The following is a 27,843-nucleotide window of genomic DNA, read 5'->3' as shown; positions in this document are numbered from 1 at the left end:
GTTCTCGCAGTCAGTTGATGGGAGAATATGTCACAGTTCTCGCAGTCAGTTGATAGGAGAATATGTCACAGTTCTCGCAGTCAGTTGATCGGAGAATATGTCACAGTTCTCGCAGTCAGTTGATCGGAGAATAAATCACAGTTCTTGCAGTCAGTTGATCGGAGAATACGTCACAGTTCTCGCAGTCAGCTGATCGGAGAATATGTCACAGTTCTCGCAGTCAGTTGATCGGAGAATAAATCACAGTTCTTGCAGTCAGTTGATCGGAGAATAAATCACAGTTCTTGCAGTCAGTTGATCGGAGAATAAATCACAGTTCTCGCAGTCAGTTGATTGGAGAAGGCTACTGAGATACACAAGCCATCTTCATCTCGCTCCTTTTCAGGGAATAGTAATAACCTTTCCATAGGCTCCACACCATGCCAGTGGCATACTCCGAAGTGCTACCATTTAGGTATTTACCATTCAGATTGGCTCTGTGACAGACGCTGTACCAAAACGCCCCATGGTAGACTACAGCACAGCTTTCTGGGTATGTGTCTCTATCACGGTCATAAGTGGAGAAATACATATTGTTTGCCCATTCTAGAGCGTTCCCTGTCATTAATAAACATGAATTTGGATTAGTGATAACAGTCATTTATTATAAGATTTAGTTGTTTAACCTGGTCCAAATCGGAATACGTAATACTATTATATTTATCCATCCATCCTACATTTAATTTGTTAAATTATCTAATACCATTTCTTAAAAAATGGTATTAGATAAAATCTAATGAGTATCCAGGAGTAGGTTATAGTGTATACCTTAAGGACCAAACTTCTGGAATAAAAGGGAATCATGACATGTCACACATGTCATGTGTCCTTAAGGGGTTAAGTGTTAAAACAGTGTTTGATATATGAAAGAAATATCTGTAAAAAGTTAAACATAAAACTGGATATATTGCTTATAAAAGTATCAATGCCTATTAGTCCAATTCCTTGTAGTCTCTATTTGATACTGTTAGCAAAGAAGGAGATAAAACCGATAAAGTCTGTGCAATGTTAGCTATTCAGTTAGCACCAGCTATTGAACCAGCTGGGGTTAAACTACTGAACAAGCTATGATAATATAGTACAATATCAGTGATTTTTCTTTAGAAGTTGGTGATATCAATATATGTACACTGCATGCAAATATACAAATACTTTGAGATCATATATGGTGATCACAAGTGTATGACTTAATCCTCCGTTCTACAAACTGCCCCCAGCAACAAACTTTCTTCAATTTACGCTTGGTATAGACCTGCAAATTGTGAGTGCAAATTTTAAATTCATTATTTCATTAAAATCTTTTACACAGTATACACTGTGGATTTCTACTCTATTTCTTTGTAGAAGGAAGGATTAAGTCATACATTTATGATCACCATATATTTACAGATAGTTCTTTCATATATCAAACACTGTTTTAACACTTAAAGGTATACACTATAACCTGGATACTCATTAGATTTTATCTAATATCATTTTTGTATTACTGCAATTTTTTTAATCTTAGTGGAATCCCTGTTATTTTCATTAGAGTGGTTCTTAAAGCCATATTATGAACTCTATATTTGAGATTTTCAATCTCCACTTTCAGTTCATTGCACTTTAGAGCTCTTGTTGGCCTACGGGAAACCCTTAAGGGCTCAGATGAATTGCTACTTTCTTGAAATATTCCAATTGTTTACGTTCTATAAAACTACCCAGGCTGGCACGAAATATGCATATATTCCGGGACTTCGTTTTTTCCTGCATTTAGCTTTAAGCAATTTTTAGGCTTTTTAATAAATTTATTAACCCTTTCGTGTTATTTTCTTTTCCACCAATAAAGACGTTATTATTACTATTATATTTTTCTATACATTTAGAGACCTGTCATTGTCATTTATGCCTAGGCATATTTCTACAGGGACAGAGTACTTACATGGAAAAAAGACAGCTGGGAGGAGAGCTCCAAATACAGAAGGGAGAGTGCTGGGAGGAGAACATAGCGAGTGCTCGAATGGAGACCAATAATAAAGACCATGCTTGGGGAAGGTAGGTGGCCATAATGAGAGGAAAGGTAGACTTTGGGGGCGAGGGGCTGTGTTAGAGGTATCCAAAGGAAGGAAGCATCCAGAAACCAGGATGAGGAGGTCTGTTAAAGAAAAGGTAATAATCGAAGGAAAGAACCTGTATTTAGAGGACCATTTGTATGGGAAAGGGATCTAAAATGAGAAGGAGTGGTTGTTGGGAAAGTTGAGTCCTTAGATGAAGGAGTTGTGATGCGTTTTACTACTGACCTACTCAGCTTTGAAATGATCCAAATCTGGTCAACCCAGGTATATGAGCCGAGGGCCTAGGAGGAATGTCAGGGGGCTTGTAGCAATTTGGTGAAGATGCCATTGTGTTTATGCCCCCCTAGTTGGTTCTGTTAGAGCTACTGTTTGGCAGGATTGTGTGTCCATATTGCGCAGACAGTGAGCTCCGGCCAAACCTTCTTATGGAGGTTAATTCTGGAAGTGGTTTGGTTTCTGTAGTACAGAGTTTCCAGCACAGAACCAATGTGACTAATATCTGGTAATAACCATTAGCCTCTGAGTTACCAACAATATTTAAATGACTGATTTTGCTTTTTCCATATTTTTAACTGCATGTTATGAACAAGTTAAAGTTGGCCAAAGTCTTCCAATCACTTACCTACAGGATTTGATGGATCCCCCTCTTTAAATCCATCAACGTTAAGCTTGTACTGCTGCTCCGGGGGATAGATTGCGAATTGGGAGAGAAAGAACGACTCATATGTCACAAAACGTGTATTTTTCTCAAAGTCCTCCAGCTGAACGCGAAGACGGTATGGCTTCCTCTGTGTGAGCTGATGAATGTTACGCAAACCTAAAAATGTTGGAGGAGATGGTTTTATTCCTCTTTCATCATAGTTTATCCAGTTTGTATTCAGAATAATTGGAGGAACTGTGTAAGAAACCAGCAATTTGTGCATAGTATAGTAAAATACAAATGGTGTATTACCCAGCCAATATTCGCCATCCGCACGACCAAATCCATTCTCATACTCGTCCCAGCCTCGGTAAAAGTCCACCAAACCATTAAATCGCTTCTGGAACACCTGATGGGTAATCGAAACAGAACAGATCAGCTCAATCCCTGCTTAGAAAAACAGAGATATTGTGTGTTCAGGTGCTTGAATTGAGTTTAAGTGGAAAAGATAGTGCTGCTACCACCAATGTGCAATCCTCTCACGACTTAGCACGAGTATAACGTATATGGTGTTAGACTGTGTGGTTAATAAATCAACCCCAGTCAATAGGTGGAGCGCTCAAAAGTGAGGTAACTCACCCCCCTCTTTTAGGCCGTGTAGATAACCTAGAGTTGGGGATGAGAGAGAATAATATCGTGTGATATGTTTAAATTAATAATGGAGTGGTAGAGAAAGATATGGATCCACTCACATGGTTCTGAGCCTTATCTGGATAGGCTCAGATCACTTTTGCAGGCGTGTTTGGGATAACACGAAACCTTACACTGGAGGGATGGTCACGCTGTTCCTTTAAGAGACAAAAAAAAACAAATTTGGTGCAGCATGTAAAGGTGTTGCAGTGTAGGTGACAGGGTACCCTGTCACATACACTGCATTATCTGTACATGCTGCACCAAATTTGGGTTTTTATCTCTTAAAGGAACAGCGCGACCATTCCTCCATCCACCAATAGGGTTTTGTGTTCCCTCATAGACACATACATCCATATACTCAGAGCCAGAGTTCAGGCTCTGTATCAGGTGAGCAGTTCACTGTACCCTGTCACCTACACTGCAACACCTTTACATGCTGCACCAAATTTGTTTTTTTTTGTCTCTTAAAGGAACAGCGTGACCATCCCTCCAGTGTAAGGTTTCGTGTTATCCCAAACACGCCTGCAAAAGTGATCTGAGCCTATCCAGATAAGGCTCAGAACCATGTGAGTGGATCCATATCTTTCTCTACCACTCCATTATTAATTTAAACATATCACACGATATTATTCTCTCTCATCCCCAACTCTAGGTTATCTACACGGCCTAAAAGAGGGGGGTGAGTTACCTCACTTTTGAGCGCTCCACCTATTGACTGGGGTTGATTTATTAACCACACAGTCTAACACCATATACATCAATCCCTGCTTAGTATAACTGGAGTTAATTAGCAGCAAGATGGTTTTGGCGGTTTCCATGGTGATTGCGTAATACAAAGCACCCAGAAATATTCTAGTTCTGCATTTATATGAGTTGTATAAAGTTATTAACATGGAGCAAGTGGTCAAATCACTATTTGCAGAAATGTTTCTTGGTCAAAAGGTGAAATATACCAACATTTGTATGAATTTAATCAGAAGCTATTACAATCTGATAGAAAAGGAGCCATTCGCCGCTATTGGATTTAAAGGGATTCTATAGTGCTCCCTGCCTCCCCCTCCCCGCCCCCTCGCTGTTCCCCACAGCATGAAAATGGTTAAAAAACCCTTTTTACACTCACTCGATTCCAGCGCCAATGTCACACGGCGCCGGGTCAGCACTCCGCCTCCTCCACTGTCATCTGACGGGGCGAGAGCATTAGACAGAACTACAATTGTAATCAAAATTATTCAACCCCCATTGAAAAAAATGTATAAATGTTCAGCAGATTGCAATGAACAAATCAAACAAAAGCAATTGAAAAAGCTCCACACAATGAACGTTTTAAGTGGTTTTCCTAAATTCAACTGAAAATGTAACTTATAATGACTTCTCCAGTCACAAAAATATTCACCCCCTGAATAGAATCCCTCACAACAGCACAAATATGAAGCCCATGGTGTGGTGGAATCTCGGTAAAAATAAATTTAGTAGGCCGAGATTACCACGTGGCATGTGTACGTGCATATGCTGACGTATCGATCAGTTGGTTGCACGAGGCAAGATACGATCAGTAGTGTACGGAGCATGTGCGAGAATACAGGATGTAGTATTCCCCTCCTCCATTGTGCTGGACAAGCCATGCGGTCAAGCAGGAAGTTAATTCTTATTTGTATTGATTGGTCAAGAGAATGTGCGGGTGGAGCTTAATATGGGAGGAGTTATGTGCCTATATAAGGAGCCTGCACTATTGTCCGGGGCTCAGAACTTGTGGTATTTTGGTGACGCTAGTCCCTCTGAGTCCCGATCGGTGATCCAATAAAGAATCTCTTCCTTCCTGAAGAAACCTGTGTCCATCTCTCTGTGCTTCGCTTCCGTCAGTTTCTCCGGTATCATTTGGTGCATTGGCCGGGAAGCTCATCGTTCAACGGTAGCTGAGAGGCAGAGGCGTGAGACGGTCTATCTTTGCCCACGTTCTCTACGGCTGCACCCCTGAACTTCTGCGTGGACCTCCCTTCGTCTCGGCGCCACTGGTCTGTTGTCCAGGAGATCATCGGCCTCTACGTGAGAAGTGCTGGGGTGTCCCCGTCGATGAGTGTGAACTCAGGTTCAGGAACGAGGAGGTAAGACAACTGCTGTTTTAGACGGCAGACCCACTAGGGGTATACCGATTGTGCGGTAGGCCCAAAGGGGTTTAAATCTGTGTATCTGCCCCCTCTGTCGGAGGGAAGGAGCGAAGGCGCACCGCTCGATCGAACGCTCTTTAGTCAGACCGTTTGATTTTGTTAGTCAGGCGGGGCTCTGGTGTAAATAGCCCTAGCCGGACACCGGTGTCTTGTCTAGACTAGCGTTCTAGGGTGTATATTTTGTTCGCTAGGTCGGAGGGACCGGGAGACTAAGCGGCGTCTGTGTAAATTCGGTTCGCTAGCTCTCAACCTATCTGGGCTAAGTGGGAAGGCGTGTAAATTTGGAACCCACTAGACTTTTGATAGTTATCGACTAAGAGGCGTCTGTGTAAATTCGGTCCTCTAGCTCGCTATATGTGGTGCTTGGGCAGTGTGGCTAACCAAAACGTATGTAGATTGTTTTTAGGTAGTCCATCAAGGTACTGGCCAATAGTTTAGTTGGGAATTGTAAATGTGATAAAGATTGTTTAGTAAAGTGTATATCTTGTTAGATAGCGCAAGCTCAGCCGTCTAGCGAGAGTGTTAATAGTGTGTTGCTGTATTATAGTGCACGGTACCATAACCCTGTATATTTACTGACACTGTATATAAGTACTAATCATTGTCGTCTATTGCATGTTTAACACCATAACCACTAATAATTGTATTGTGACCTTAACTTGTGCTTTGACCTATGCTAACCGTACTGTAACCGCTATTTGTAAAAGACGATGTTACTGGGGTGTGTTATAGACGGGTAATTCGTATATAGAGAATTATAGCGTGGGTGACTGTATAGTTACGCCAAAGGGCATAATATTGATTATTTAGTGACTGGTGTAACAGCTGTGTGTGTACGGGAATTCCCTGAGTGTTTATTGTGTTATTGTATACGTTTCACTTGGTAACTGTACCACGTGGTGCTGTTGCCAGAGGAAACGGGTGTGACTGTTGAATAGTACGCGTGCATAGTATTCGTTGTCGACGACGTTCCATTGTTAAGTATGGGTGCGTCGCAGTCAACGATTCCGGATCCCTTAGGTTGTATGGTGAAGAATTTTAAAAAGGGATTCAAAACTTGTGATTTTGGGGTTAAAATGTCTCCTGTACGTTTGGTCACTTTGTGTACTAGGGAGTGGCCTACTTTGGTTGCGGCATGGCCGCCACGTGGCAGTTTGGATCCAACTCTGGTACAGCGCTTACACGTGGCTGTATCGGGTAGGCCTGAACTTTACGGCCAGTTTCCTTATATTGATTGTTGGAGACAGGCCGTAAATGACTCGCCAAAATGGCTCCAGACATGCCACGAGGAGCAATGTCGCCTCATGGTAGCTAGGACTTGTTTGTCCACTAGGACTGGTGTTAGGCCCATTTTGGACACGCCCCCTGAGTCCGAGATCCCTTTGCCGCCCCCTTACTTTCCGTTAAGAGGAAGTGACGCAAATGCAGGAAGTCCTGCAACCCTCCCCTCATTACCCCCATCCACTTCCGCTTCCTCCTCCAGTACAGGATCCACCCCCCCTCGTACTAAATCTCCCCTTCCGGAATCAGAACCAACCCCCATTAAAACCGAATATCCTGATTTGGCGCCACTTCAGACTTCCGGTCAAGCTTCATCTAGCTCGGCTCGAAGTGTTTTATTTACAACCTTTTCCCAAAACCAAGCTCCCACATCCCCATACCCTATTTCTCCCCGACTGGAACCTATGACTGACGCCCCTCCACGTAGCCCCATACAGACCCGACAGCTGACCGGTGCCCAACAATTAAAACACTATCAGATGCCTCTTCGTCTGAATCCTGGGCCAGCCTATATCGATGCCGCAGGCCAAATGGCACATGCTGACCCAGTCTTTGTATATGTCCCATTCACGACAACCGATCTCTTAAATTGGAAGACCCACAATTCCTCGTATACTGAGAAACCACAAGCTATGACTGATCTGTTCACCTCAATAGTACAGACACATAACCCGACATGGGCTGATTGCCAGCAGTTATTAATGACTTTATTCAACAATGAGGAAAGGACAAGAATTAATCAAGCAGCCATTAAAGCACTAGAGGATAAAGCCCGTACTTTAAACCAAGCCAATCCATCAGCATGGGCCGCAACACATTATCCCAATACCGATCCCGATTGGAATGTAAATGGTGCTGATATGGTTCAACTCAGAGCCTATAGAGACGCTATAATTGCTGGCATGAAAGCCGGAGGAAAGAAAGCCATTAACATGTCGAAGACAGTTGAGGTGATTCAGAAAAGTGATGAAGCGCCCAGTGTCTTTTATGACCGATTATTGGAGGCATACCGCTTGTATACCCCCTTTAATCTGGAAGACGCAGACAATTCCCGAATGGTGAACTCCGCCTTTGTCAGCCAAGCTTATGGAGATATTAAGCGCAAGCTACAAAAGTTAGAAGGGTTTGCAGGTATGTCCATCACCCAACTAATGGAGGTAGCGAATAAGGTATACATGAATAGGGAAACAGAAAGTAAGAAAGAGGAAGAGCGCAAGATGCGTAGAAAGGCAGACATGCTAGCGGTAGCGATCGCAGGCGTAGATAGACGGGGCCCAGATAGAGGCGATAGTAGATGGAATGAGGAACCTCTAAGTAGAAATCAGTGCGCATACTGTAGGGAAGAAGGGCATTGGAGAAATGAGTGTCCTCGAAGAGAACAGTGTGAGAGAGACAGACCTAGGACAGGTTATGGAAACTTTAGAGGCAGAGCGAGAGGTAGAGGAGGCCCCGGAGGGAGTAATGGTAATAGAGGGAGCAATGGGAACAGAGGAAGTGTTAGGGAAGATAGGTATATCCCAGCAGCGCAAAGGTCCCGCGATAGAGAAGGCAGGGACTTTGTAGGATTGGCTGACACGGTCATGGAGGACTATTGATACCTACCGGGCTCCATCCCCCTTGGTCGAGCGGAGCCTATGGTCGATGTATCAATAGGGGGAAAAAGGAGTGCGTTCATGATCGACACTGGTGCTGAACATTCAGTGGTGACTAATCTAGTTGCTCCTCCATCTGGAAGGACTATTACTGTAATAGGAGCAACTGGAAGAAGTGCTGAAAAACCGGTTCTTAAAAGTCGACTCTGTACATTGGGAGGCCACGTAGTAAAACATCAATTCCTTTATATGCCTGAATGTCCAGTCCAATTGCTGGGACGTGATATGCTATCTAAGTTACAAGCGCAGATTACGTTCCTACCAAATGGAACAACATCCTTAAAGTTTAATGGACCTTCAGGTATCATGACATTATCCGTACCAAAGGAAGAAGAGTGGCGACTTTATACAGCGTTGACTAGCCAAAACCCTAGGAGTGATGAGACATTATTCAACATACCAGGAGTTTGGGCAGAGAACAACCCACCAGGACTGGCCCGCAATATTCCACCTATAAAAATTGAACTAAAACTTGGGGTTTATCCAGTGAGCCTAAGACAATACCACATCCCGCAGAAGGCTAAGAAGAACATCCAATCCTATCTGGATAAGTTCATACGGTATGGTATCCTAAAATTCTGTACTTCCCCCTGGAACACCCCATTGCTGCCTGTTCAAAAGCCCGGTACAGATGAGTATCGACCTGTGCAGGACTTGAGAGCAGTCAATGATGCGGTTGTTAGTATACATCCAGTTGTACCCAATCCATATAACCTGCTTGCTTTAATTCCGGGCGGGGCTACTTACTTTACAGTCTTAGACCTCAAAGATGCCTTCTTTTGCCTCCGAATTGCCGCAGAAAGTCAATGTATTTTCGCTTTCCAATGGGAGAACGCTGTAACGGGCTCAAAACGCCAAATGACTTGGACAAGACTGCCCCAAGGGTTTAAAAATTCACCTACCCTATTTGGTTCAGCCCTAAGTCAAGATCTACTGGATTTCGAGTCCATCCCAGGAGAGTGTGTATTGTTACAATATGTAGATGACTTGTTGATAGCAGCAGTTACAAAAGAAATCTGTCAGCAAGCAACGCACGATCTACTACACATTCTATGGAAGGCAGGATACAAGGTGTCTAGAAAGAAGGCTCAGTTGTGTTTGCCAACTGACAAATATCTGGGATTCCATATCTCTGAAGGTCAAAGAATTATGGGGCCAGAGAGAAAAGAAGCTGTGTGCCAAATACCGATACCCAAGAATAGAAGACAAGTGCGAGAATTCTTGGGGGCAGCAGGCTTCTGTAGGATATGGATTCCCAGCTACGCGATACTGGCAAAACCTCTGTATGCAGCTATCAAAGGTACAGAGCACGACCCCTTCTTATGGACCCAAGAACAGCAAACGGCATTTGAAGATGTGAAGAAGGCTTTGATGAGTGCCCCAGCATTAGGTCTACCTGATCACACACGACCATTCTACCTGTATGTACATGAGCAAAGAAGAATGGCTGTGGGAGTATTGACACAGTACTTGGGATCATGGCAAAGACCTGTTGCCTACATGTCTAAGCAATTGGATGCAGTGGCCAGCGGACTTCCACCTTGTCTAAGAGCCGTAGCTGCAGCCGCCCTGCTAGTAGCTGAAGCTGACAAACTCACTCTGGGTCAAGAACTTTATGTACAAGTCCCACATGCAGTACAGACGTTGTTGGATTACAAAGGAAATCATTGGTTTAGTAACAGCCGTATGACCAAGTATCAAGCAATGTTGTGTGAAAACCCAAGAGTGCATTTAGAGACTGTAAATACCTTAAATCCAGCTACCCTTTTGCCACAACCTACTGAAAGTCAACATGAATGTTTGGAAGTAATGGATGAAGTATTCTCAAGTAGACCAGATCTTCGTGATTTTCCCATCCAGAACCCCGATGTTCAATATTATACCGACGGCAGTAGTTATGTGAAAGAAGGGATCCGCTATGCAGGATATGCAGTAACAACAATAGACAAGGTGATAGAAGCTCGGCCACTGGCGAAGGGAACATCAGCACAAAAGGCAGAATTGATAGCACTGACACGAGCGTTACAATTGGCTGAAGGTTTAAGAGTGAACATCTACACGGACTCCAAGTATGCGTTTTTAACCACTCATGCCCACGGAGCTTTGTATAAAGAAAGAGGACTACTGAATTCAGAAGGCAAAGAAATCAAATACGCAGCTGAAATCCTACAACTATTGGAAGCAGTGTGGGAGCCGAAAGAAGTCGGTATCATACATTGTCGAGCGCATCTGAGAGGAGATGGTGATGTAACCAAGGGAAATCGGATGGCAGATAGTGCAGCCAAGCGTGCTGCTGAATCAGGAAGACAGGAGTATGTGGGGCATATAGCTGCTCTTATACCAACTCCACTGTCCCAATGGACTCCAGTTTATACAGCTCAAGAAGAGGAGTGGTTAAAGACTGAACCAGGAAAGTATTTGGAGAACAAGTGGTATCAGCTAGAAGATGGAAGAATAGTCATACCAGCATCACTAGCGGTAGAAATTGTCCAAAATTATCACAACGGGACACATTCTGGGAGAGACAGCACTGAAGAATCTCTCAGAAAACATTTCTACATACCAAGATTGTCCAACTTGACTCAGGCCATTGTACGAAGATGTGTAACGTGTGCTAAAAATAATGCAAGACAAGGACCAGTAAAGCCACCAGGAGTCCAGTTTATGGGGGGACTCCCCATGTCCGATTTACAAATTGACTTTACAGTGATGCCTAAATCGGGTGGACATCGTTACCTGCTGGTAATTGTGTGCACCTATTCAGGCTGGGTAGAAGCATGTCCTACTCGTACAGAGAAAGCAGGAGAAGTTGTGAGATTCCTGCTACGAGAAATAATACCCCGATATGGACTACCCTGTTCTATAGGATCGGACAATGGTCCAGCTTTTGTTCATCAGTGCCTACAACAACTGACTCATATGCTTGGTATAAAGTGGAGGCTTCATACAGCATATAGACCCCAGAGTTCTGGTAAGGTAGAGAGAATGAATAGAACTATTAAGAATCAGTTGGCTAAAATGTGTCAGGAAACCCAACTTAAGTGGAACGTTCTCTTACCTATAGCTTTATTGCGAATCCGCAGTACCCCTACCAGAAGGATGGGCCTCTCTCCTTTTGAAATCATGTATGGGCGACCACCTCCCGTACTTGGTAACTTAAGGGGGGACTTGAGTCAGTTGGGAGAAGGAATTACTCGGCAGCAGGTTGTAGAGTTGGGTAAGACTATGGAGGAGGTACAGAAATGGGTACAAGATAGATTACCTGTGAATATTTATCCCCCTGTTCATAGTTATCATCCAGGAGATCAAGTGTGGATTAAAGAGTGGAATAATGTACCGTTAGGGCCCAAGTGGAGAGGTCCTTATGTTGTTCTTTTGTCTACCCCTACAGCGATAAAAGTAGCCGAAGTGACTCCGTGGATACATCACTCCAGGGTTAAACCAGCAGCAGTCGATTCTTGGCAAGTTACAGCAGATCCAGAGAATCCCTGCAAGATCCGGTTAAAACGCACTACTCAGTCGGAGTAACGAGGAACTATTGTGGATTACAAATTTTATTGTTACAGGGATTTGGTGAAGTGAGTGTTTTTAGACGGCCATAATAAAGCCTGTCCGCTCACCGACATATAGTGTATAAGCCAGGGAAAGTCTCGAAGGGACTCCTGTGAAGACGAGCAGAACTCCATTCCCTGCAGCCCTTACATCCTGGAAGCGAAGGCATGTGGCAATGCCTTCGCACGGACGAAGACTGAGGATGACGGCGAAAGATGTGTTGATGATAGTGTTTATTTATGTGTATTTTTATATTCAGGAAGGTAGAGGTACCGAGACTCCTAGCTGTGAGGTATGCATTAAGACTACAAGAACAGGTAACCATATTTCCCAAACCCTAATTTGGCATTCACAATACGAGTGTAAAGGAGATGTATCGAGATGTAGATACCTAAATATAGACTATAGTGTGTGCCATTTAGGAGTAGGAGAACCTAAGTGCTTCAGTCCGGAGTATCAACCCCGTACAGTTTGGTTGACTCTCAGGAATGGAGATCCTCAGGGGACCCTAATTAATAAGACGGTGTTAGAATCCGTACATTCTTCGGGTGTTCTGCTATTTGATGCGTGTAAAGCGATATCGAGTGGTAGAAAGCCGTGGAATGTATGTGGGGATCTTAGATGGGAGAGGACGTATGGGTCTAATGATAAATATATTTGTCCCAGTAGTAAAAATAAATATGTGAGTCCTAGATGCCCGAATAAAGACTATAACTTTTGCCCATATTGGTCTTGTGTGGGGTGGGCGACTTGGGGACAGACAGTAGACAAAGACATGATAGTGACTAAGTTGCCTACCAGCCCATATTGTAAGTCTATGGAATGTAATCCCATCCATATACTTATAAATAACCCCGATAAGTTCTTAGACAAATATGGCAATTTATTTGGGTTTCAGATATATGGGACGGGTTTAGATCCTGGGACAGTATTGTTTATAGGGATAGAGACTGATACGGTATCCTCCCAAACTCATCAAGTATACCATTCCTTTTATGAAGAGATGAGCATAGATAATAAGATCCCCCATAATGCTAAAAACCTGTTCATTGACTTAGCTGAAAGTATTGCCGGTAGTCTTAATGTTACCAACTGCTATGTGTGTGGAGGTACTAACATGGGAGACCAATGGCCTTGGGAAGCAAAGGAGGTAATGTCCGGTTCTGAGGCAGTTGACCAATTAATATCTACACAAGCCGATTATCATATGAGTGTTAGAGGTAAATCTGAGTGGAGATTAAAGACCTCCATCATAGGTTATGTTTGCATAGCAAGGAAAGGAATAATGTATAATACTTCTGTAGGAGAATTAACTTGTCTAGGGCAAAAAGCTTATGATGATGATACAAAGAATACAACTTGGTGGTCGGCTTCAAATGTCTCAGAACCATCTAACCCGTTTGCTAGATACGCCAATTTAAAGGATGTGTGGTTTGATTTATCCATCACATCTACCTGGAGAGCCCCAGCAAATTTGTACTGGATCTGTGGTAAGAAAGCCTATTCGGAGTTGCCACAGGACTGGGAAGGGGCATGTGTGTTGGGTATGCTCAAACCATCCTTCTTCTTGTTACCGATTGAAACAGGTGAGACTTTAGGTGTTAAAGTGTATGATGTGAATCATAGGAAGAAAAGGGGACCCATAGAGATAGGCGCCTGGGAAGATGATGAATGGCCTCCCCAGCGTATCATAGATTATTATGGGCCAGCCACGTGGGCAGAGGATGGTACCTTTGGTTATAGAACCCCTATTTATATGCTCAACCGTATTATAAGATTACAGGCGGTGGTTGAGATTATTACTAACGAAACATCACAAGCGCTCAATCTTCTAGCGAAGCATAATACCAGAATGAGGACAGCAGTCTACCAAAATAGATTAGCCTTGGATTACCTTTTGGCAGTAGAGGGAGGTGTATGTGGGAAGTTTAACCTGAGCAATTGCTGTCTTCAAATAGATGACGAAGGGCAAGCAATAGCTGAGCTTACTAGCCATATGGTTAAACTAGCGCATGTGCCTACTCAAGTATGGAAAGGGTATAATCCAAGTAGTTGGTTTGGTAGCTGGTATGAGTGGTTTGGAGGGCTTAAGGCAGTGGTAGGTGGAGTCCTACTGATTTTAATGTTGTGTCTACTCCTGCCGTGTCTTATACCCTTAGTAGTTAGGTCTGTGCAAAGCCTGATAGAAAATATAGCAGAGAGGAAGGCTGCTGCACAGATAATGGCGATTTATAAGTATAAGGCTCTAGATCAGGGAGAACCAATGCAGGAAGATGAGTGTTAAAGATTCACATCATAAGTTAAGTCTGGTCTGGTTCAAGGTAACTTGCGGTGTATGCAAACCAAGGTTAAGTGATGCCTCAAGTAATTGTGAAATATCAAGAGGCATCAAAGGGGGGAATGTGGTGGAATCTCGGTAAAAATAAATTTAGTAGGCCGAGATTACCACGTGGCATGTGTGCGTGCATATGCTGACGTATCGATCAGTTGGTTGCACGAGGCAAGATACGATCAGTAGTGTACGGAGCATGTGCGAGAATACAGGATGTAGTATTCCCCTCCTCCATTGTGCTGGACAAGCCATGCGGTCAAGCAGGAAGTTAATTCTTATTTGTATTGATTGGTCAAGAGAATGTGCGGGTGGAGCTTAATATGGGAGGAGTTATGTGCCTATATAAGGAGCCTGCACTATTGTCCGGGGCTCAGAACTTGTGGTATTTTGGTGACGCTAGTCCCTCTGAGTCCCGATCGGTGATCCAATAAAGAATCTCTTCCTTCCTGAAGAAACCTGTGTCCATCTCTCTGTGCTTCGCTTCCGTCAGTTTCTCCGGTATCAATGGAACAGCGTAGTCAGGGGAGTGGGCCTTGACAGAGCCAGGGAGTAGGCAGGGGATTAATTAAGGGGGGGTGGATTTAATTTGAAAAAGGGGGTGGAGGAATAAGGGGTATATTAAGCAGCCATTTTAGAAAAGTGGCCATTTTAACAGAACCTTCACTTACCTGTTAATTGTCCCTCCCACCCTCCCTGTGGTTTAGGAGTTCCCGTTTGGTCACAGCGGCGGGATAGGGCTTGGGTAATTGGGATGTAGGAGGAGTATCAAGTGGTTAGGCTAAAGTTAGGCTGGATTAGACCGGAGTGTTAAGTGCTATGTAGGTTCGAGCTCATCGGTGGCTCCGAACCTGGTGGTGTAGGGGTGTCTCGGTACACCTCTACAGTTAAAAAACTTATGGATATGGGGCCTCTTTGGTAGGCCATGTGTTATGTATTATTTGTTATTTATGATGTTATATATTGTTATTGGTACGGGGTCATTTTGTTATCTTGTTTATTACAATAAATAAATAAAGCTGTGGACTTTTTATATTTCCAACAGAAATATGGTGTCTGTGGTTATTGGGGTAAAATGTACACATGCCGAATAACGACTGTGCGCATGTCATGCAAGAGAGGCGTTATCTCAGGCAGTTTGCTAGTTAAAAGTTGAATGAACAGTGGTACACTACATCAGAGGCGTACCTAAAGCATTTTGCACCCAGAGTGGACCCTATGTTTGGCACCCCCTCTCCCCCTCCCCCTACCTCAACTTTAAAACGTAAAAAAAAACCTGCAAAATATTTAAAATGTTTTGATTTTTTAAAATGTATTGCACAAATTGGAAAACTATTGTAAAACCTTGTTCTGACCCCTTCCATGAAGCTCCTGCTCACAAAAAAACATGCCTCTCACTCTAAAGCCCCTAACAACAGAATTACTTTTTTTACACAACAATTATAGCAACAGTCTCCATTCTTCACTCACATTGATGAAACTCTGGAAATCAAAATGCTGCACCCTGCTGCTGCACCGGAGACCGGTCTCAAAACAACGCTACAGCCACGGCGCCACCCGCTCCTAGAGTCAGAGAAATCCTTCCACTGCTGCTGGAACTCAGTGAAGGCAGATATGTGGTGCATGTTGACATCACGTTGGTGTGACGTTACGTGTCTCCACATTCCCCCCACTTGCTCCTCCAAACAGTGCTGCCTGGCCGCAGATCTTGCAGTATAATAATGGATGGATCATGGCACCGGCAGTCATGGCACCCCCTAGTGAGTGGCACTCTGGGAGGACCGCACCGCCACCCTTAGTACGCCACTGTATACATATACAGCCATATGCATACAGTCACACGTGCACAGTCGCAGGCAGACAGTCACACATGCACAGTCACAGGCAGACAATCACACACACACAGTTACAGGCAGCAACACACAATCACAGGCGGTCACACATACAGTCACAAGCAGTCGCACACACACTTACGGGCACACACACACACAGACAGACAGTTACAGGCAGTCACACACACAACCAGACAGTCATGCACACAGCTACAGGCAGACAGTCACACACAGTCACCGGCAGTCAATCACACACAGAGTTGCAGGCAGTCACACACATACAGTCACAGGCAGATAGCCACACACACACACACAGTTACTGGCAGTCAGTCACACACCCACACACAGGAAGACAAACACACACACACAGTCACAGGCAGTCACACACACACAGTTACAGGCAGACAGTCACACACACACACACACACACACACTTACAGGCAGACAGTAATAAACACACACGCACAGAGAGTTACAGGGAGTTAGTCACACAAACACACAGTCACAGGCAGATAGTCTCACACAGTCACAGTTACAGACAGACACACACACACACACACAGTTACAGGCAGGCAGACACACACACACTTATTGGCGGACAGTCACCCCCATACACACTCACAGGCAGTCACACACGCACTCACACAATTACAAATAGACAGTCACACATACACAGTTACAAGTAAGCTGCATCGGCGGTAGTTCTGCCACTGGGGGTATGTGTGGAGGAAGAATGAAGCATATGCTGAAAAGAGCACTCTGCCTACAGTTAAGCGTGGTGGTGGCTTGTGATGCTCAGGGGCTGCTTTGCATCTTCTGACACTGTGGAAGGCAAGATGGATTCATTAAATTATCAGGAAATCCTGGGAGAAAACATCATGACGCCTGTGAGGAAGCTGAAGCTTGAATGTCATTGGATCTTCCAACAAGACAATGATCGCAAGCCTACCTCAAATTCCACCAAGTCTTGGTTGCAGAAGAAGTCCTGGAATATTCTACAGTGGCCATCACAGTCATCTGACTTGAACCCCATAGGAAATTTCTGGTGGAATTCGAAGAAGGCAAGTGCAGCATGCAAAGCCAAGAATATTACTGAACTGGAGGCCATTGATCATGATTAATGGGCTAAGCTTCCTCAGGGAGGCTGCCAGAAGCTGCTGTCTGGCTATGCATCTCGTTTGCATTAGGTCATAACAGCAAAAGGGAGCTCTACTAAGTACTAAAGATGCTCGCCATGAAGGGGTTGAATCATTTGGAGACTGGAGAAGTCATTATAAGTTGCATTTTCAGTTGAATTTGGGGAAACCACTTGAAGTATTTGTTGCGTTATTTGAGCTATTTCAAATGCTTTTGTTTTGATTTGTTCATTGCAAACCGCTGAAAATCTGTAAATTTTCACAATAAACCTGATTTTCAATGGGAGTTGAATAGTTTTGGTTACAACTGTTTATGAGACAGGAACACTGCACCCAGACTACTTTAATAAGATGAAGTGTTCTGGGTGCCTAATGTATCCCTTTAACTTTCCGAACATCAATGCGAGATTTCTGTAAAAGTATAAAATCTCACAACTCACAAATCAAAACACAGAAGACAACTTGAACCCACATAATACAAACTGGAAGCAATGTTATAATATTTATATCTTCCTATAATGCCAATTGTCAGAGCTATTGTGTAGGAAGTAAATGTGTATATAGTGTGTGATAAAAATAATACAGTCATAAGAGCAAAAACACAATTTAGCTAATATGCCGTAAGGTGCTAAAAGAGCCGCATTCAGAACGTCTCATAGGAAAGCATTCTCAATGCTTTCCTTTGGACACTGGCGTCTTATCACTGTAAAATCACAGTGAGAAGCGCGGAAGCGCCTCTAGTGGCTGTCAATGAGACAGCCGCTAGAGGCTGGATTAACCCTATTATAAACATAGCAGTTTCTGTGAAACTGCTATGTTTATAGAAAAAAAGGGTTAACCCTTTCTGGACCAGGCACCCAGACCACTTCATTAAGCTGAAGTGGTCTGGGTGCCTATAGTGGTCCTTTAACTAAAAGTACGTGTTCAAACACACATATATTGCTATGAGGTATATAAATTAAGTCTAATTATATATAAAAATAGAAATATAGTGTGATATATCCTAAATTAGCAATCTATACATATATAGAAACTATATACATATAAAAATTTAATGAGCAAAGAGATCAATTAAGTTAGACAGCTTAAATATCCTTAGGTGAGCAAGGACACATTGGTTGTACAACCCAAGTCCACATAGAAAGAAGAATTGCTGACTAAAACATCTTGAAATTATATATTCCTAAAGAAAAGAAAACACTCATAAACGGAGAGACAGAGAGACACACAGATAGAGAGAAAGGAGAAAGGAGATAGACAAGAAGACAAGATCACCTGGGTAAATAACGAACTCTATCCAGCTATGTCTAATGAATGGTGTTTACAATAAGCAAACAATCCACATGTGTTTGTAAATGGTACTAAGAAGTAAAAAGCTAAGATTGTATTTTAAGATCCTGAAAAATTCTGTCTTTAAATTATAATAATCCATATGCTGATAAACTCATATGGTTCCTTATCATTTAACAAATAGTAACATTCTATTTGTTGATTGTCTTAATCAATAGTGTATGAAGAAAATGTTCCATGTACTAACCCGGTTGATTGTAATTGTCATGAACTGTACTATGCCATACCTTGTTCAATATTATTGAAAATTATTCACTAATTACCATGTATATTCACACTTATTGACAAAAATAAACATTATTTTTATAAAAAGTTGTGATATTAATGTATGAAATATTAAATTCTGACAATGTGCCCTAAATCTAAAAGTTAAATAGTGGGAACTCTTCGCCTTTAAATTCTTAGTTGGTAATTCGCACCAATAAAATATCAACCCCTGATATTTTAATAAAGATTATTAATTTTAATAATTTTTATAAAACTGTAATTTTTAATTAATGAAAATGAATTAATAATAATTAATCACCATAAATAACCTCACACAATAAAGTGTTAGATCTGGATGGACAGACACTCAGGTGAGTCAGAAAGACGTGTCCCCGCTCTCACTTACCGTCCATGGTCCTCCTGGAGTTGTCATGTCACAGTACACATGGACAGGCTGAGAATACTTCCCCCCAGGGACTATTAAATACACCCCATCTGAATGGAAACCCTGGGAGTACACATCACAGCAGTCATATGGATAGCAGCATTCAGCACAGGCTAGGACTGTCAGGAAAAGATAAACAGGAGATAAAATGCTAATTTATATTCATATAAATATGGCATCAGTAAAAATTAACCGGTATAGCAGCAGTAAAAATAAACTGGTATAGCAGCAGGAAAAATAAACCCACATGGCATCAGTAAAAATGCACCGGTATAGCAGCAGTAAAAATAAACTGGTATAGCATTACTAAAAAAAACAAAGTATGGGCTAAACTGCATTGTGTTTTACAGTCACAGGGGAGAAAAATGCTATATAATATAATGTTTTTTTTTATATTGTTAGAATAGGGGCCACCAGTCTTGAGAAGCAACAGGAATTACCATGCTACATAAAACAGTATATTATTGCTATTATTTACATATTATTAATTAACACAATTATTGCTAATATTTACACATTATTAATTAACACAATTATCGCTAATATTTACACATTATTAATTAACACAATTATTGCTAATATTTACACATTATTTAATTAACACAATTATTGATAATATTTACACATTATTTAATTAACACAATTATTGATAATATTTACACATTATTTAATTAACACAATTATTGATACTATTTACACATTATTTAATTAACACAATTATTGCTAATATTTACACATTTAATTAACACAATTATTGCTAATATTTACACATTATTTAAATAACACAGCAACATTATAAACATTACTTACCCAGGCTGTGTCTCTGTGGTCCCAGCAGTGCACACACCAGCCAGCAGCTTTGCCTGAAGTTGGAGGTTCCTCCCTGACAGGCTGCCACTGGAGTCCAGACATGTGCTGTGCGTCCTCATGCAGTCTGCAGCACATTCCGCCCGTGCCACACTGAAACCGGAAGGAGACCCCGGAGTGCCGATCACGCTGTTCCGCCTGTTCGTGTAACAGGTACACTGACTGGTGCATTCAGAAGCCGAATCCGAATGCACCGAAATGTTACCAGCGGTGTCAGCACTCCGACCGTCTCCTAGACTCCTCGGACTCCTCTCCTCCTAGTCCTAACCTGGGGGGGATTTCACCACACCTGTCCCCCCCGCATTATTTCCTGGGGGGGGGGGCTTCCTACGCCCATGGTGCTGTCCCTCGATACCAGTCAATGCAATGTATCTAAACCATCTAACCTGATGCAAGCTTGCTATAGGTTAAGACAGATGATTTTGTTAAGAGTGGATAATGTTTGTAAGACCACGCCTGTTTCCTCTCGAACATAAACTATTACAAAGGTCATTAACGGCTCAGAAGTCACTTTGAACCTGGCATTGTCTTGTCTCATTTATTGGGGGCTCCTCACCACCTGGTTTGGGGACGAGGAGAAATACAGAGACTTGCAAATTGATACAAAAGACCATGGCAAGGGAAAATGCCTGACAGAGAAAATTCCTCACTATCACCTAACAAGACTGGTACAATGGGTCTTGTTACCTCTGTCCACCTTCTGCTGTAGACTGATACCATTCTGCCAGTGTCCTGGCAGATCCTACTCCTAAACTATCACATCCAGTCCACACTGTGCCAGATCTCCCACCTGTGAGATTCAATGCCCTATCTGCTAGATGTCACACCTACTCTGCCAGATCACATGCAGGGATGTATTTGCCGCGAGGACGTATTTGGGCAGCAATTTCCAGGGGGCGGCGCAAAAAAACACCCCAAAAGCCCAGGCAAATACCTTGTTAGCCTGGCGGCTAACAAACAATCCAGGCAGGCGGGTGGCTAACTAAGAATCCATGCGGGCGGGCGGTGCTGGTGAGGTAGCATGGATTTGTGAGCTGTCTCTGCTCAGCTCCCTCGCGCGCGGCAGAGTGATGCCGGGAGCCGGACTATGACGTCATATTCCGGCTCCCGGCATCACTCTGCCGCACGGGAGGGAGCTGAGCAGAGACAACTCACTGATTAGTGCTCCCTCGCCTGCGCCACCTGCCCGCATGGATTCTTAGTTAGCCGCACGCCTGCCAGCCTTCCTTCCTGTCAGAAGGGACCCCAGGACCCCAAGTAAAAAAAATCCACCCAGCAGTTCCAAAGGTAGAGAGGCTGGGTGGATTTAAACAACAAAAAAAGTAATCGGTTAATGTTTGGGGAGGGGCGGAGACAGGGTGGGTGGGTTGTCAGTGTGTGTATGTCTGAGTGATTGTGTGTGTCTGGCTGTGTGTATGTCTGTCAGTGTGTTTGTCTAGCTGTCAGTGTGTGTATGTCTGTCAGTGTGTATGTGAGTGATTGTGTATGTATGTCTGTCAGTGTGTGTCTGTGAGTGAATGTGTGTGTGTGTGTGTGTGGGTCAGTGAGTGTGTATGTGTCCGTCAGTGAGTGCGTGCGTCTGTCAGTGTGTGTCCAAGTAATAGTGTGTATGTCATTGTTTGTCAGTGTATAGGAGAGTGTGTGTCTGTCAAGGAGTGTATGTGTCTGCCAGTGAGTGAGCATCTGTCAAAGTGCAGCCTTGACAGGAAGGGGTGGGGAATGTAAATTGGAGGGGTGCCCGAGCACCGTCCTGCCTAGGGCAACCCAAATCCTAAATACACCAGTATATAGGAGCCCAGACCACTTCAGCTCAGTCAAGTGGTCTGGGTGCAGTATCCCAATCTCTTTATCCGTGCAAGTGTAATTATTGCAGTTTCTCAGAAACCAAAAGTCACCTAACTGATGTGCATGAGTACATCAGGCGTCTGCTAAATCCCCTAAGAAGGTGACAAATCCCCTACCCTGCCACAGCAAGGAAAGCAGAGTTATTCAAACTCCTCCATACATCAACGGACAACACAGAGGCAGGGGAAGGCCCAGCTACACCAACTCAGGTGACACCCAGGCCATGCCAGCCTCACAAAAAAAAAGTTATGACAGGCTGGCAATCTCGAGTCGGTCACCACAGCCCTCACAAGGCTGGGCCTCACGCTACTGTACAACCAGCACCAACCGAAACTCGGTTACCTGTTAGCTTTCTCATACATCACCGTCAAGTTTTTCTCTAGCTTAACTGTATTAGCGTTATCTGAGGGGCCCACAGCCTACATGCCTCCTACTGTTAAATACCACAATGAGCTAACCTATCCAAAGGCTAGTCGGGCTGCAAATGTAACACTTCACATAAGTTGAGGGCCAAGACCAGGGATGGCAAACCAGCCTACAGCTACCAGCTCTGCTTCCCATGACTCCAACTGACGTGAATCATCGTGTGTTATGAATATTAGGATCACGGTCTCTTCACACCCTGCATTGAAGTGTCAATCCCCCAGTTGGTCTCGCAAGATACTCTATAGTGAATGCAAGAGGACAAATTTAGATAAGTAAAACTCAACTTTACCTGCATCCCCTCGGACACTGGACTCCCAGTAGTGATGTCACTGTTAGGGGTCTTTGTAAATTATGCAAAATCTCCAGAATGTGACAGTTTCGCTTTGACCCACCCAGTACTGGAATAATAAAAGCCTTCCTGCTGCCTTCCTCCGGATGAGCTTGGCTAACAGGAACCCAGCTATTTTAATCAGCAGGGCTGTGGTTCCATCTGTTAGTGGCCCACAGGGCAGTTGATCCCCTGCTCCTCTGCTTGTCTTGGACCTTATATGACCCATAAAACGTGGCATATGAATAGTGGAAGACTTAAGGCAATCAATATTTTACTCACTTTTCTGTTGATTTATTGGCACATTGCCAGCACCCACATTGAGAATATACAGCAATAAAACCAGGAGGTGCAGAATCAGGTCCTGTTAGGGGAAATAATCTGAATTATAAGAGTAAACAGCAATACAAATATTACATAATAATATAATAGCAATATACAAATATCATATAAACCAAGGATATAAACCTTAAAGCAATGCATATATTAAATAATAATCTGATAGAAATACATATTAACAGAATAATCTAATAGCAATAAATATAATAATCTAATGACAATAAATATATCATATAATAATCTAATGACTCATTAACTTCTCGTTCCCCTCTACAAATATAGTTCTATATATTTCTTAGGCGGAGTGGGCCGCGCATGCTAGAATGTCCAATCAAATGCTCCTTGATGAGAAGCATTTGATTGGACTGCGTGAGGGAAGCTGTGACAACACAAGGGGTGTGGAAACCAGCGAGGGCAGCTTTGACTGGTGCTGTATTTCAGATACTTTTTAAACATTTTTATTGGGCATATTTTCTTGTGATTGGGGGTCCAATACGGATTGAAATAACTACACACTTAAAAAAGTTTGGAGTAACCCTTTAAGCAAATTCCACAAATTCTGTTTCTAACCTTTTCTCAAATCATTTCACACTAACTTTAAATGAGAAATTTCCCACAAATTAGGTGCCTCATAAATGTTCTTGCCCCGGGCCGCTCAAATGTTAATGTGGTCCCGGAGCAGAAAACACTGTGACTATCCTTCAGATGCTTTTCCAGATAAACAATGCGTCATACCATATGCACACTTCCTCAATAATGTGTGTTTGAAATGTATAGTCTGCCCTCTGTTTGCCTGTGTACTATGCCAAGAAGGAAAACACTGGCACTTGGCAAACAAACCATGTGTTTTCAGAATTACCCATAATGCACCAAGCCGGCAGCACATGGGAGGGAGGCTGCAGGTGTTTGACCCCAGGATTCACTAACTTCTCTGTGCATGATATTTATTAAAATATATATAACTCAATTATATCCCCTCTGCTCAGGAGATAATTGAGTTAATTACTGTATCAACTCAATTATCACCAAACAGAAAAATCTAGAATTTCATACTTTTCTAAAAATACCCCCAAAACATGTCATACATTCATGTCATACCCCTGATAGCCCCAATCTGGTGGAGCAACATACTGAAAAATCACCCAGATTGGTTCAGGGGTTCGACAGTTTTATGGATGTTTTAGATTTACCGACCGCACACGAGGTGTAAGCCGAGAATAGTTCCATGGGTTTGGGCTGTGCGGTCGGTCTCTGTTCGGGAGTCTGAAATGCATGAAAATACATAGAAACCTGGTTTGTGCCTTAGTTCGTTCAACTCTTCTCGTCCATGTAATTCTTTTTACCGAATGCCGTTCTGTTCCCCTGAGTTTACACAAACTTACACGAAGATGGAAGTCTCTGAGGTGTTAGTGCCACTGAGTGTCCGATTTGGGTTCCAGACACTTGCTGACCAAACACCGCTGGTCTAAGTCATATGCTAAGATGGCTGCCGCCACATGTTCGTATGATGAACAGCGGCCACCCAGGGGAACCCCTAGTCAGTTTGTGTGTTGGCAATTGAGAGAGTGTGAACCAGGTTAGGGAGGTCAATTGGTGCCACTCTCCTCTCCTGGGTGTCCTGGTTGTTCGGTAGTTCGTTTGTTTTGTCGAACCATATGGTGGAAAATAGCTGAACAGGGGTTCTTACCGAACAACCAGACGAACGATATCAGATACTATTTTGTTACTTGTTTCTACAAGTAACCAACAGGTACAATATTAAGAAATAAAGCAACAAAAAGGGTGGGTGGACAGCCCTTAGTAAAAAAAAAAGGTACTGGGCAAAGCCCATTCCGCTACATTATCATTTTACAGTTTAACAAACTTTTATCTATTTAGGGTTAGTTTCCAATGTTGGAGGTAAGTTTTGCCGACAAGTTGCTAATAGCTAAAATGACTGTTGCTGGTATTAACAAGTCACTGCTGTTGGCAAACTATAAGATCTCAGCATGAGTGGCTTGTAATTCCCAGCTGATGGGGCTTTAATTCCTCCAACAGAGTTTGATGGGAGATGATAACTGTTTGTTACCGACTCATTTCCACAAAATTTTACCGGCTGCCGCTATCTCACCAAATCTAAAACCTGCCTCTGATTGGTGTAAATCATGTAAGAACATATACCTTGATTCAATATACAGCAACAATGAAACACTAAAGCCCAGACGTAAGCAATGTAAATCATTAGAAATAGATAATTTTCATCAAAGACAGGTCCAACTGGCAAGTCAGGTGTATCAAACACCAAACATCAAACACAATATATATGCATGGTGAGTATATATCGCACAAACGTACAAACCATAAGAATATTGTGTTAATATTAGGGATAAAGACATTAAAGGCACATAATTAAGAAAAGTAAACTGGTTATCAACAGTGATATAGAAAGGGTAGTAGATACCCGGAATAGCCTTCCAGTGGGAGCAGTAACAGTGATATAAGAGGGGTAGTAGATACCTGGAATAGCCTTCCAGTGGGAGCAGTAACAGTGATATAGAAAGGGTAGTAGATACCTGGAATAGCCTTCCAGTGGGAGCAGTAACAGCGATATAGAAAGGGTAGTAGATACCAGGAATAGCCTCCCAGTGGGAGCAGTGACAGTGATATAGAAAGGATAGTAGATACCTGGAATAGCCTTCCAGTTGAAGCAGTAACAGTGATATAGAAAGGGTAGTAGATACCAGGAATAGCCTTCCAGTGGGAGCAGTAACAGTGATATAGAAAGGGTAGTAGATACCTGGAATAGCCTTCCATTGGTCATATCAGTAACAGTGATATAGAAAGGGCAGTAGATACCAGGAATAGCCTTCCAGTGGGAGCAGTAACAGTGATATAGAAAGGGTAGTAGATACCTGGAATATCCTTCCAGTGGGGGCAGTAACAGTGATATAGAAAGGGTAGTAGATACCTGGAATAGCCTTCCAGTGGGAGCAGTAACAGTGATATAGAAAGGGTAGTAGATACCTGGAATAGCCTTCCAGTGGGAGCAGTAACAGTGATATAGAAAGGGTAGTAGATACCTGGAATAGCCTTCCAGTGGGAGCAGTAACAGTGATATAGAAAGGGGAGTAGATACCTGAAATAGCCTTCTAATGGGAGCAGTAACATTGACATAGAAAGGGTAGTAGATACCTGGAATAGCCTTCCAGTGGGAGCAGTAACAGTGATATAGAAAGGGTAGTAGATACCTGGAATAGCCTTCCAGTGGGAGCAGTAACAGTGATATAGAAAGGGGAGTAGATACCTGGAATAGCCATCCAGTGGGAGCAGTAATGGCAAACAATGATATAGAAAGGGTACTAGATACCTGAAATAGCCTTCCAGTGGGAGCAGTAACAGTGATATAGAAAGGGTAGTAGATACCTGGAATAGCCATCCAGTGGGAGCAGTAACAGTGATATAGAAAGGGTAGTAGATACCTGGAATAGCCATCCAGTGGGAGCAGTAATGGCAAACAGTGATATAGAAAGAGTAGTAGAAACCCGGAATAGCCTTCCAGTGGGAGCAGTGATATAGAAAGGGTAGTAGATACCCGGAATAGCCTTCCAGTGGGTGCAGTAACAGTGCCAGGAATAGCCTTCTAATGGGAGCAGTAACATTGACATATAAAGTGTAGTAGATACATGGAATAGCCATCCAGTGGGAGCAGTAATGGCAAACAATGATATAGAAAGGGTACTAGATACCTGAAATAGCCTTCCAGTGGGAGCAGTAACATTGATATAGAAAGGGTAGTAGATACCTGGAATAGCCATCCAGTGGGAGCAGTAACAGTGATATAGAAAGGGTAGTAGATACCTGGAATAGCCATCCAGTGGGAGCAGTAATGGCAAACAGTGATATAGAAAGAGTAGTAGATACCTGGAATAGCCTTCCAGTGGGAGCAGTGATATAGAAAGGGTAGTAGATACCCAGAATAGCCTTCCAGTGGGTGCAGTAACAGTGATATAGAAAGGGTAGTAGATACCTGGAATAGCCTTCCAGTGGGAGCAGTAAAGGTAACAGTGATATAGAAAGGGTAGTTGATACCTGGAATGGCCTTCAAGCGGAAGCAATAAAGGCTAACCGTGATAGAAAGGGTAGTAGATACCTGGAACCCAGAGTCCATCTTCATTGTTGCATTTATTTCAGTCAATGAATGAGAATATGCTTGTACAGTTATCAATGGTTACAAGGGATATTCGAGCAGTCTTAGCAATATTCTGATTAATTATAGATTCAGCTAGCTTATATACCTTTTTTACAGCAGAATTATAATTTCTTGGCACACGTATTATGGAACTTCACCATTGTGACCACCACCAATCCGGTTCATTTGTTAAATATGACAGTCTCCCGGAACCTTAACAATGTTCTTATTAATCTTGTCAAGATCTTGGACAGTCTCTTCGTCTCTTTGATTATATCTTAAGCATTAGACGTGTGCATTTAGATTAATCAATTTTCGGCCAAATTTCTAAATGCAGAGGCTTCCAAATTCCGAATTTGTCAGCATCCGAAATTACTGAAAACAAAAATGTTCAAAACAAATTGATTCAAAAATGTTTGGATCAATTTATTTTCATAAGAATAGCAAATAGAAACATATCTATTATGTAACAAAAAATGGCGAAATTAAGTCATTGGT

At 42.8% G+C, this 27,843-nt stretch overlaps 1 protein-coding gene across 1 annotated transcript; it reads right to left on the bottom strand.

Moving 5' to 3' along the window:
• Nucleotides 1-292: 292 nt before the first annotated feature.
• On the bottom strand, nucleotides 293-27,330 carry LOC134571385 (microfibril-associated glycoprotein 4-like). Its single transcript, XM_063429587.1, has 6 exons — nucleotides 27,307-27,330; nucleotides 23,121-23,202; nucleotides 19,334-19,491; nucleotides 3,043-3,139; nucleotides 2,713-2,907; nucleotides 293-597 (listed from the first exon to the last, which is right to left on the bottom strand). Exons 1-6 carry the CDS (start codon nucleotides 27,328-27,330, stop codon nucleotides 344-346), a joined length of 810 nt encoding a protein of 269 aa, XP_063285657.1. The 3' UTR covers nucleotides 293-343.
• Nucleotides 27,331-27,843: the final 513 nt, after the last annotated feature.

The sequence above is a fragment of the Pelobates fuscus genome, chromosome 8, assembly GCF_036172605.1.
Source record: "Pelobates fuscus isolate aPelFus1 chromosome 8, aPelFus1.pri, whole genome shotgun sequence".
Taxonomy (NCBI): domain Eukaryota; kingdom Metazoa; phylum Chordata; class Amphibia; order Anura; family Pelobatidae; genus Pelobates; species Pelobates fuscus.
The sequence above is the reverse complement of the archived record's forward strand: the minus strand, read 5'-3'. Positions and strand labels throughout refer to the sequence as shown.